Source organism: Gymnodraco acuticeps, unplaced genomic scaffold (assembly GCF_902827175.1).
Source record: "Gymnodraco acuticeps unplaced genomic scaffold, fGymAcu1.1, whole genome shotgun sequence".
Taxonomy (NCBI): domain Eukaryota; kingdom Metazoa; phylum Chordata; class Actinopteri; order Perciformes; family Bathydraconidae; genus Gymnodraco; species Gymnodraco acuticeps.
Window position 1 is genome coordinate 1,740,407 of NW_022989843.1, and position 12,057 is coordinate 1,752,463.

The following is a 12,057-nucleotide window of genomic DNA, read 5'->3' on the forward strand; positions in this document are numbered from 1 at the left end:
GAAAAGAAAGACAGAGATTGTAGTACTGGCACTGCATTGTTTTTCATTTAATATTCCTTTTCCAGGGAATCTGGAATGTTCAAAAATGAACCAAAACAACTTCAGTAGAAAAAATATTAATCTTAAATCTTAAAAAGTGAACACTGAAATAAATAACCCAAATAAATGAACAAATCCAACATATAGTAAGTACATATCAAGTAAGTTTCCCAGCAGGTATGGAGTCTTTAGTTTATGTATTTAAATAAAAGTGTGTTTGATGGTAACGTGTGTGTAAACCTAAATGAATCAATGTATGTGAGTATAGTTGTACACTGTTTGTACTACAGATCATTCAATAAAACAAGTGTGTGTGTTTAATGCATCAGTGCGTTTCTGGCAGCGGTCACAGTGTTCTTCATCAGCATGGCGACGGTCATCGGACCCACGCCTCCGGGAACAGGTGTGATGAAGGCTGCCTTCTCCTTCACTCCTGCAAGGCAAACCAAATGAGTTACTTCCAAGACCCAGAGCTAAGATTAACAGGTAAATATATGTTTAACAACGTATTCAACATTGCTTACAGTAAACCTAACAATATATTCTTATCTATCACCAGAAGCCTGTGAGGTCATTTCAATTAGCAGTACTGTGGGGAGCCTGGATATTATCAGAGGCACACAAAATAAAACAAAGTGCGAAAATTCAAAATAATAGAAACTGTTGCCAACGTATGATATCTGTATTAATTGTTAGAAAAAACAATTTGCTAAACAATTTGGTTTTCTGTCCCCATATGAACAAACCTGATAACAAATGATGTAAAAGTTGCAGCTTTAGTCACCATTTTATGAATAAATTCAACTTAATGTTTGGATCGCTTACCCTCAAAGTCCACGTCACCAACGAGCCGGAGTTTCCCCGTTTTTGGGTCCAGAACGCGGTTTATGCCCACGTCAATGACAGCTGCGCCCTCTTTCACCATATCTGCTGTGATCAGCCTGGGAACACCTGGACACACAGCGACCAAGGGGGGTTAACAGTTACCAGACGCAAGGTGACTTAACTAGATGTTCCAAGAGAATGATGTTCATTACATTGCAATGAGAACGTCAGCTAGTGCAACCCATGGACACATCATGCCTCTTGGGGAAAATGAGCTGCGCTACCCTTATACATTACCCTCATTCCTCCCCCCTCTCTGTGCATTGAACATTCCTGGAGATGGGTTTTGTGGTAATCTATTTTAACACAAATCATTTGATATGCAGTTTGTAAGCAAAGTATCATTAAAAATCATTTAGATCTTGAGAGAAGATTTCAGCCCCCCTTCAAGACAAGGACCCACCCTCCTCACCTGACATTCCTATACAAATGTAAATAACCGATGTTGGGACACAGATAAAAGCTGTGCCAGTTTATTAAACAGCAAGTGGATTCCTTTCTGCTGTCATCTCCTTTTAATCACAGGCTCTTTGGGACAAATGACTACTTTATCTTGGACCTGAAAGTCAGCACAGCTGAATAAGACGATACCTCAGCTGACTGTCTAAGAGGAAGGAAATAATTAAACTTTATGTATTTATTTTGGTCACTTTGAAGTTGGCTGCCAGACAGACTGTAATTATAGCTCTTCTGCAATAGCATCATGTCTGTCAAATAACAATTAAGTACCAAATGTGAGAATACTCATACTGTATTTAGCATGCGGACATCGCTTATTGACACGCTAATGTAAACCACACCCCGAGTATAATGTCCAATTAAAATAATTAAATCCCAAACGCTCACTCGATTATCAACAATATAAAGCGCATATTAATTTCCCAGCGACATAAAAACAGGTGTAGACAGATATGCTGCAGTTCACTTAATCATACAGTGCAGAGTAAATGCAGTCCCTTTTTTCCAAAGGTCCACCCTGACAGTTGGATGAAAATAAAATAAAGTGCCCTTCCCCGAGAGCTGCTTTTAGTCATCAGGAAACATCCTATTCATTACAAAGGAAGTGCCACACAGCCCCCACCAAAGGCATATACCGTCACTTAACAGTCTTTCAACAGAAACTCCTGCCCTGCACAGATTGATTGTCTCACATTCTAGCTGCGACCCACGCACACAATTGTTAAACAGTTAAATATACAGAAACTCCAGTGTTGATTATTATGATTTTCACACACACATATAATTGCCTTGCCTGTATGGCAATTCCAACATGTTGAAACCTCTTTTGACACATGTAAAGTTCTCAACCAGACACATTTGAGAGTGTGCAACAACACCCTGTTTTCATTCATATTTTGTTAAGCTTGGATCACCCACATCAAAGGCAACGAGAGGGAAAACAACATGAGTAGTTTCACATATTAGTAACTCACCAAGGTATTTGAAAGTGAAACAGAGATAACGTTATTACTCAGACAAATGAGATTTTGCATGATATAATTCATCCATAACCTAATGCCTGTTCTGTAGTGCTGCTTACAATACAATGGACATGTATAATGGACATGTAAACATAAGAGGAAATCGTTTTGGCAAATCAAAAATACAAGATCAAAAATCGTTGGACAATTCAAATGTGTCTTCACTTTTTGACCGAATAGCCTATTACACATTTGCGTCTTTGATATGAAAGATTGTAAGTCAATATTAAATGACAAATGATTGTGAGTTGCATGATCTTGTGCCATTGATCAACTTGACATACTTGTATCCATATGAGATGTTTAACTTCAGTTGTTAATCTGTAAATGATTAGGAATGTGTGTTAAAGGTGTCATTACAGGGTGTCTTGGCTGTAGATATACCTGCAGCTGCTATTATGATGTCAGCCAGGCAGGTGAGCTCCTTCAGCTGCTCCCTGGGTGTACATCTGTGGGCGATGGTAACCGTGGCATCACCTGAGAGGAAACACACATTTTTGCCTAATTAAATGACCTATTGAGTGCTCAGAGCAGTGACAAATTATATTTAAAACATATCTCTTTTTGTGAAGGGTTTTCTTCAGGAACGTTTTGCTTCTTAAAGAAACAGTCTCTCAGAAATGTGTGGACGTGACAGTTATCCTGACTAACAATGACATGTTTGTATGGGTTTCCTGAGGCATGCCTACAGTCAAATCTGCTAACATCAGAAAAACATATATCACATATGTTCCTGAAGGTTTATCAATATTTCGTAAACCTCACAAGCTTTATTATTTCATTGTAGGTATAATTTAAACATTAAAGAACCTGTTGATGAGTATTTCAGACGCACTACATTTAACCTGAACATATTATGATGAAGACATCTTGGTGATTTGCAGCTACTGCATTTTTACTTTTGTCAGTTTTCACAGGAGAAAAAATGAATACAAATATATGATTGTTTGTAATAGTTTTATGCATAACTTGATCGATGATGCCACTGCACATTCACAGAGAATATTCAGAGAAGCATGCTACAGTATGATGGAAAATAGTCATAGTGTTTACAAGCTTGAAAAGTAAAAGCAACAGTATTTTAAATATGTTTTGGCCAGAGGTGGGAGAAGTACTCATCTTGTACTTGAGTAAAAGTAGAAGTACCAGAGTGTAGGAATATTCTGTTACAAGTCAAAGCCCTGCAATCAAAATGTTACTCAAGTAAAAGTAGAAAAGTTTAAGCATACAAATATGCTTAAAGTACCAAAAGTACTCATTCTGCAGATTGGTCCATTTCAGAAACATATATATTATATGTTTTGATTATATGTATTGATCATTAAAGTGTTATCACAGCTGCTAAAGGTGCAGCTAGTTTTCATCACTTTGTATACTGCAGGGTAGATTGTAAATGTAATCAAGGTTTTACTAAAGTCTGATTTAAGTGAATAATATTTCACATCATTCATCCAAATCTGCAAAGTAACTAAAGGTACAACATAAATGTAGTAGAGTACAAGTACACTATTTACCTCTGAATTGTAGTGGAGTAGAAGTAGGACACCTCGAACACCATCTGTTCACTCAGGCCTTTGGCCTCAACTAATATACAGTACTCAGCAACCCGTTCCTGTTTTGTTTTCTTCAGCCTGTGTATCTGTATGATTATTATTACTTTTTGTTTTCTTACTTCCCATTGTAAAGCGTTCTTGGGTTTCGTGAAAGGCGCTATATAAATTTAAATTATTATTATTATTAAGTACAAAATAGCATACATTTGAAATACTCAAGTAGAGTACAAGTATCATGTACTTAGTTACTTCCCACCTCTGATTATGGCTCAGTAGCACAGGATAATTCAAAGATTATTGAAATAGTGTGTACACATCGTAGTATGTTTGTTATATTAGTATTGGGGTATATGACACATAGTCAGAAATTACACAATGAGGAAAGTCAAAATGACGAAAGTAATCCTTATCTCAATCTTAAATATGTGAGGACATCCTGCGTAGTCACAACTGAACTGTGACCAGGAGAAGGTGTGGGGCGGGACGCAGAGGATCGCTCAGAGAGGGCTTCGAGGAAGATAAGAATGAGAGGCAAGTCACAGCACATCAAACCTGCAGGACACATACCTTATGTGATGCGTGTATGGGCGTGTGTGCGTGTGCGTGTGTGTGTGTGTGTGTGTGTGTCTGTGTGTGTGTGTGTGTGTCTGTGTGGGTAAGCAAGAGAGTGAAAGAAAACAAAAGGGAACTGTCCCCTAAATGTCTATGCACTCACTTATTAAAACTCAGTTAAACCTGTGGCTCTGTAACTGCGTCATCGTGTGATGCTGCACATTTAGTTAGCCTCGTCTTTCTAGCAATAGAAGGTTCAAAGGGACGCTGGAAACGTACTGTGTAAAAGCTTTAAAGAATAAAAATGCAAATGTGTTTAAAAGCTCAATAGGTTGTCTTTAATGTAAGAGTTCCCTTTCATTCTTAATACATCTGATTGATTACATACAGTTCGACCACAGATAAGATAATAACATGTTTAATTCAAATGCTTTTTCACTACTTCCATGTTTCCTGTTCAAAACTCAACAAAGGGAAATACAAATGAGGATAGCGTCATGTATCAGAAGCATTACATACCCCAGCTGGTTGAGATCAGCGTGGTCTAAGATCTTACACTTTCACCAGCTAAGCAACCTAAATGAATCACTGGGCCCTCAAAGTTATGGACAGCGGGGACTGCAGCTTTGTTTCTGCATGTCTAATGACCTTTATGTCTGATACATATATCTTCAGAACTGTTACAGGATGTGTATTTTGTAAATTGTGTACTCTTTTTAATTTTTGTATCTTTAATATTTTTGTATGCATGTTTCTTAGTTAACATTAAGCTGTATTTGGCTCTTTTCTGCTGTAACAAATGTAAATGTCCCCTCTGTGGGACGAATAAAGGTATTCTGATTCTGAAAGGTGCAGTGTGCAAAGATTGCTTTTAGGGGGCCCACTCCTTTGATTTATAAGACAACGCCAGGTAAGACAACTTCAATCAATCTTCCCTGACATCTGTAAAGGGCCGTTATTACACATGTTACACATTGTGTTTGAATGTTATTGAGTTATTACACCTTTGTGTTGATTCGAGCGGTAATAATGCTACACTTTGACAGCTCAAACAGATGTTGCTTCATCTAAAAAGCAAATTAACTGCAATACCTTTCCAAATCCTCTCCGTCCTTCCTACACCCTTATAAGGACACTTTATCCGTCTGCCAAAAGTCTCGCCCTGTGAGTACTCTTACTTCACCTGGATCTTTCCCATTTGAACTCCTCCCGCAGGATGTGCCTCAGCATTTATTATTTGCTTAAATAAAATCCACTTTTTGTCGGTCACTTCCTGATGACAACAACGTCACATATCTTTCAGGGAAAGCCAACATGGTGCAATATAATATGCATACAAAGAGAAGCACTCAAATCATTTTACAATGCATTGATGACTCACAGACAAAGTTAAAAACGCACAGACACACTCGCACTCACACTTACCCCCGGGGCGTTCATGCTTGCGATCAGTGTGCAGCAGCATTGCGATAGGCATTCCAACATTTTTGGAGCGACCCGCAACCAGCACATTCTTCCCCACTGTCTCAATACCTGCAGAAACACATTTTTCAGGAAAGTGAATGTTTGATAATGAATTAGGATTGATTCAGTCATTTGAAATAAAGGTAACCTTAAGTGTGCAAGAGGCAAAAAAAAATTATTGGCACAAAATACTGAACTTCAATAAAAACACCCAGGTAGCCCGGGGCGGAAATTCACCTTTAATGATCAAACAGGCGTGCGGGGGGCGATTGTTTCGGCTGCACCACAGCCTGGCACCACAAAGTCGCGTCAGTAACAATTACTACATCTATTGTCAGCCGACACCAGAGTTGTTCAAATGATTGATAGAGGGAGGACAGGTATGCATGTATTAGACGGTATTTCAGTTGGTTCATAAAGGCTATACTGAATATATGAATGTTGTCCAGTCGTGTCGTCAGTTGACAAACACACAGCTAAAGAAAAAAAGGAATTTATGGAAGTAGGAATGAAATTGTATTATTTATGTAGATTTTCAGTTCAGTTCTTTAAGTTTTGCATGTGTTCTCTTTCTAGAATGTATCCCAACTTCCCCATCAATATGCATAAGGGCCCTTTCTCTTTGGTCTACATACGATTGCTTAAAGATGATCGAATTCCATAAGAAGATTCATACACATACATTATTTTTTTCTAAATGCTATCTCAACATTCTTTCCGGCCCAAAAGCCAAGTGTGTCTATGAAGCGCAGAGAGCGAAAAAATAACCCTTCACCTTCTCCTCCTCAATACATGTTTTAAGGGGCAGCAGAAAAAGCATTCTTTAACCCTGTCTGGTATGGGAATTGCAAAAATCCCTGATAGCTGGTAGAGAAAACAGCCTTCAGGGTCTCTGTCACCTACAAACATGGCACTTATCATCAATCATCATACACATTGCATAAAAAACAAACAGTCAAACATCGCCAAGGACCCTCCACATGCTCTCACGTACACTGGCTTTCTAAACTTTTACTGACAGACTATACAACTCAGCAGTCAGGCCTCTCAGCCACAACAGTAACCTAAACTGCACAAATCACCTTTTAAATGAAGGTTTAGCTCTGCTCTGCTTATAATTGATCAACAACCCTCTAGTTGGTTTGGTAAAGCAACATAGGAATACTGTAGCCAATGGCAGCCAATGCTATCATACTGAAATGTTCTTTGTATTTCAAAAGTACAATCACACTCTAAATCCTCATGTGGAATGAAAATGTCCTCACTGATAAACTATTGACTTTGTGTCAGTTTACAAATATTGAATTAAACTAGCTTGTTGTTTGAAGGGTGATGGGCTTATTTCAAACTATTGCCAATTCATTCACAACGTTTTTTTTCCTTTTGGAGATTTTGAACAATATATTTTGTATTTCATTAGAAGTGGTTGTAGAAACCTCACTGAGAGTAATTTGTAAAAAAAAAGAAAGACCCAATACATGTTCATACTTATCTACATTTTGCACCAGAGCATAATAATTATTGTATTGTCCAAATATTTACATCTTTACTTGGTCAAGAAGCTGACTATGTTAACAAGTGCATTTACCAATGGACAGATTTGAAGTACAGGTGGGGAAAATGATGGTTGGTCGCCATCTAGTGGGATGTGAAAACACAGGATGATGTATTCACACCTCCCTTTGCCTCCAGAGTTTACTTTGGAATTAATCAAACATGTGCTAAGGTTTGATTAGCAGAATATGAGTAAGATGAGGAGTCAAGTAAAACCAACAGGGCTAACAATGCAAGAAGCTCTTTGGGAGGAAAGTAATTTACTATAAATGTTGCTTCAATATCATAGTTTAATGATTGAGACATAAGAAAAAAAGGTTGAACTAAATGCAACCTTGCTGTTGAACTTTGTTAAACTTACATTTATTTAGAGAATTATTGCTCACTACAGGATTTTTTGCTTGCAGCAAAGTAAAAAAAGACAAACACAATTGAAAGCACTACAAATAAAAGCATTACAAATAAAGTTGGAGAATGAGTAATGGAGCTGAAGAGGTTTTCGTGGTTTACCTGCTCTTTTGATAATCTCCCACACGGCTGCAGGTGTTGCAGGCACCATGGATCTCTGGTCCAGACACAGCTTACCAATATTCACAATATGGAATCCATCCACATCCTTCTCTGGAGCGATGGCATTACAAACTGCTCGCTCATTGATGTGCTCTAGAGGGGGGAAGGACGAGAGATTTTTAATTATTTATTTTATTGGGACTATGTGCTTTTTTTGGGGAAATATTCAGATTCATCACAGCCCAAAAAGCAAAGGTCCAAATAATGGAACTAATGATGGCTGAATCCGCACAGGTTTGCTGTCTCATCCATGCTAACTCACTGTCACTCTTACTCGAACACTTGAACAGAGCCAACTCTAGTGTAAAGATTAATAACGTCAACATGTCAGTTGTTAGAAAGGCCTATCAGGGTAAAGTAAGGTCATTCAAAGGCAAGCAACTCTTCTAATTAACATCATCATCATTATTATTGTCAAGGCAAGTGGGAGAAAAAAAACCTATATTTTTCTACAATGGAAATATATTTATTTAACTAAAGCCATCGAAGTCTATTTGCAAATCACTTCCACATGTGTCTAAAAGGAAATAACCATACAGACACAATCACTGCAAATTGGACTGTACAGACTTATCGGTTTAACTTTGATGTCAGTGAGAGGCAGCTGTGGGGCCTGTGTTTACCGGGAAGTGGCAGCTGCACCAACAGGCCGCTGACCCTCCAGTCCCGGTTCATCTTGTCAATCAGCTCCAGCAACTCCTCCTGGGACACCGAGCTGGGCCGCACCACGGTGTCACTGGAAATACCTGGAGAGCACAAACACATTACACACACTCCGTGGCTGTGGTCAAAAAGTCAAAAATGTACTGTTACTAAACCTAGTTGGATTATGTCATGAGGTCATGGAGAGATTCATAGGGAATTAGGAGAAATAAACCGCTGTGTTAAGACAATCTGACTGCACTATGCGACGGCTGATATTTTTCTGAAATTGTATTCATGACGCATACAACATTTTAAAATTGACTATTTCATCTAGTAAGGATTCCTGTCCAAGAGAGAAATTAAACCTCTAAAGAATAATTAATTTAATTGTATCAATAGTTTATAGGACATCAGTGACAGTGGAATGGTAAGTTGTTCCTGCAAGGATTTGTGGGGCAGCATCATCTCTTTTCCTTCGGTAAGGGATGGTTTAGTGTACCCTATGCTAAAGGAGATAAGAAAAGAGCATTAAAGCACTTTTCCTTTGCTTTTAAAGACTCAAACCAGCCCTTATTATGGCTGCCACTAAGGAACTTGCAGATCTTTTCACACAGCTAAAACCTTACTGCAGCAGCCCATGTTCAAAGATTGCCAGCATGGTAGTTTGCAGTTGTGTGACTTTACACATTACAATGATTTTAATTTCGAAAAGTGTTTATCCATGTGTAGCTATATGTTCATGCATGCCTATGAAATGTGATGTGCAATATGTAATGTTTCTTGACCTGCATGATACACATTATGCATAAAGTGTTCAGGAATACATGCAATGCTCATACCCAGGATACTGGCTGCCCGGGTCTTGTTCTTAACATATGTACGACTGGCGGGGTCGTCTCCCACCAACACCACTCCTAGATGGGGTCTCATGTTGCCCTGAGCGACCAGCTCTTCCACATCACGCTGGATTTCTCTGTGGAGCTGACGGGCCAACTCCGTCCCCGAAATCACCACAGCAGCATGCCTGGGAGGAACATCATAAAAACATGAATTAATGAGCAGCCTTTAACACATCACAGAACATCTATAATATGATTCCTTATGAAGCTGTTAATTGGATGAATTCATTTGAACTTTATTTATTTCCTTCTAACGATGCATTGCATACCCTTTTGTAATCCCTAAATGTTTAACATTGGTTTATGAATGAATACATAAAAACGTTCCAGTCAGTTGCAGTTGTGTAGGCTAGTATTACTTAGTACATTGTAAATGTTTTTTTTCACCAGGCTAAGCTAATGAACATTTCAGAGCACTGCAGATAGAAACGTTTAATGTTATGCTTCTAATTGGTTTTACAGGATTTAAAAAAGAAAAGAAAAACGGTTTGACCAACGGTAACAGTAAAGTAGGTAACCATAGTAACGGATTAACAAAACTGTTCTCTTATCATCTTACTATAGTTAACTTATGATTCTGTTTTAGTATTAATTATTGCAGATAAGAGACCTAAGTGTTAAGCCTAATTACTGCGGATACGTTGCAAGGTCCTTAATGGTTGATTCCCATTGACTGCATTAAACCGTCCTCCAGCACCACACATGATGCTTAGCGGTGTTACGTTAAGCTAACCACATCCAGGAAAGCAGCGTTATGTTGGCAATACCTGACACATTTAGTGGCATATTTGGTTTAATTCAGACCTGGATTTGACATTAAGCCTGCCCTCTCTACAGTGAAAGGTGAAACCTGCTGTCAATCAGCATCCTCCGACATGTGACCGGTACACACGCCTTCACCGGTGCTGAAACATAGCTCATCCCTCCGCAAGGTAATTAAATGATACAAAAACTGCGGTGTTTTAAACTGAGTGACATTTACCTCGTTGCAGAGTGCTGAAGATGTCTCCTTTGACTCTCACATTTTCTGTGCATCCGCAGTTTGGCCCTGCAGCAGTTATGTTGTAACGTTAACGGGCTACAAATCCTGAAGGAGGAGCGTAGCGGTGAAACAGAGGCCGCCATGTTTGTGTGTGTGTCGTGGAGCGTGTGTACGTAGCGCGTGTGTGCATGCGTGCGCGAGAGGGAGAAGGGGGGGGGGCAGGGCAGTATGTGGACTGTATAGCTGATGACTGAATGAAGGCTGAGCGTGTACGTTGCTTTATGAGGAAGAGGGATTGTACCAATGAAAGAGTGTTTGTCAGTATAACAATGGAGTAGTTTGCCCCTTATTTGAGGTATACGAATATTGACATTCTTTCTGATATTCATACCACTGTCATCTAGGCCTATGCTTGCCATTCATCTTAATTTCACATGAACAAAGGGAAACTAAAGGCATCTAAAGGTGACAAAATCCATCGAACAGCATCCCTAGAGCTTATCTAACACATACCCATTGCAATTTAATTGTGGTATGTTTTAAAAAAGGATAATTTATTATCAGTATGCAACACAGGATTGCACAACAATACGCTAGTATTAATTCATTAGGCCACACTTGAAAAACATCACAAAACAGAAAAACAAAAACAGCTGTGCTTTCCTGAAGTGCATTGTGGAATTTGCAACATGGAGGAAGGTAAGTAGACAAAAACAATAGTACATTCTGTTTGCAGATAATCTCTTCTTTATACCAGAGTCCTGCATCCTATCTGGCAAGTTGTGAATGACATTTAGTCTATGACTTATTTCTGATTTGGTTTCCAGATTCAGCCTCATAGCCATTGAAATATTACTGTAGAGTAGTAACCACAAATATAAAGCAGTCAGGGGCACACATCATCTTTGCCACAAGAGGGCAGCAGATGTTTGGGGCCTTAACTTAATGTGTAAGGTCCATCCTAAAGTAAAATGTATCATTTCTGAAATTCAAGTAAAAAATAAGCAGCACTGAAAATAAGCATCCAATAGGTTGCTATGAAGAATAAAAAGGCTATTATTATTATTATATCTTATAACTTGCTGGTTTAACCAACACAAAAATAGGGACATAGTAGACAATAAGGGCAAGAAGATATGTCACTTACACACACCTTTCTGCTACAAGTTACATTCACATATAACTATGAGATAGGTGATTGCTGGGTGCACAAAGCCCATGAATTTGACCCTTGGGACTGGAATTTATATCTAACATACTTCATGTCATTGTTTCGTTTTTTTAAATCTTTATTAAGACCACAATCTTATCCCTACCCTGAAAAACAAGTGTTAGTTGTAAATAAACACTATAATAGTGAGGTAAACTACAGGGATGTGGTTTTGGTAAACTTGACTTCACATACACATATTACCAAAAACCACATATGTCTA

The 12,057-nt window shown here is 38.5% G+C and overlaps 1 protein-coding gene across 1 annotated transcript; it reads right to left on the minus strand.

Annotated features, from left to right (window-relative positions):
- Window positions 1–23: 23 nt before the first annotated feature.
- On the minus strand, window positions 24–10,767 carry mthfd2l (methylenetetrahydrofolate dehydrogenase (NADP+ dependent) 2 like). The gene is made up of 8 exons (XM_034236533.1): window positions 10,625–10,767; window positions 9,583–9,767; window positions 8,722–8,844; window positions 8,039–8,191; window positions 5,936–6,043; window positions 2,790–2,882; window positions 865–990; window positions 24–472 (listed from the first exon to the last, which is right to left on the minus strand). Exons 1-8 carry the CDS (start codon window positions 10,765–10,767, stop codon window positions 357–359), a joined length of 1,047 nt encoding a protein of 348 aa, XP_034092424.1. The 3' UTR covers window positions 24–356.
- Window positions 10,768–12,057: the final 1,290 nt, after the last annotated feature.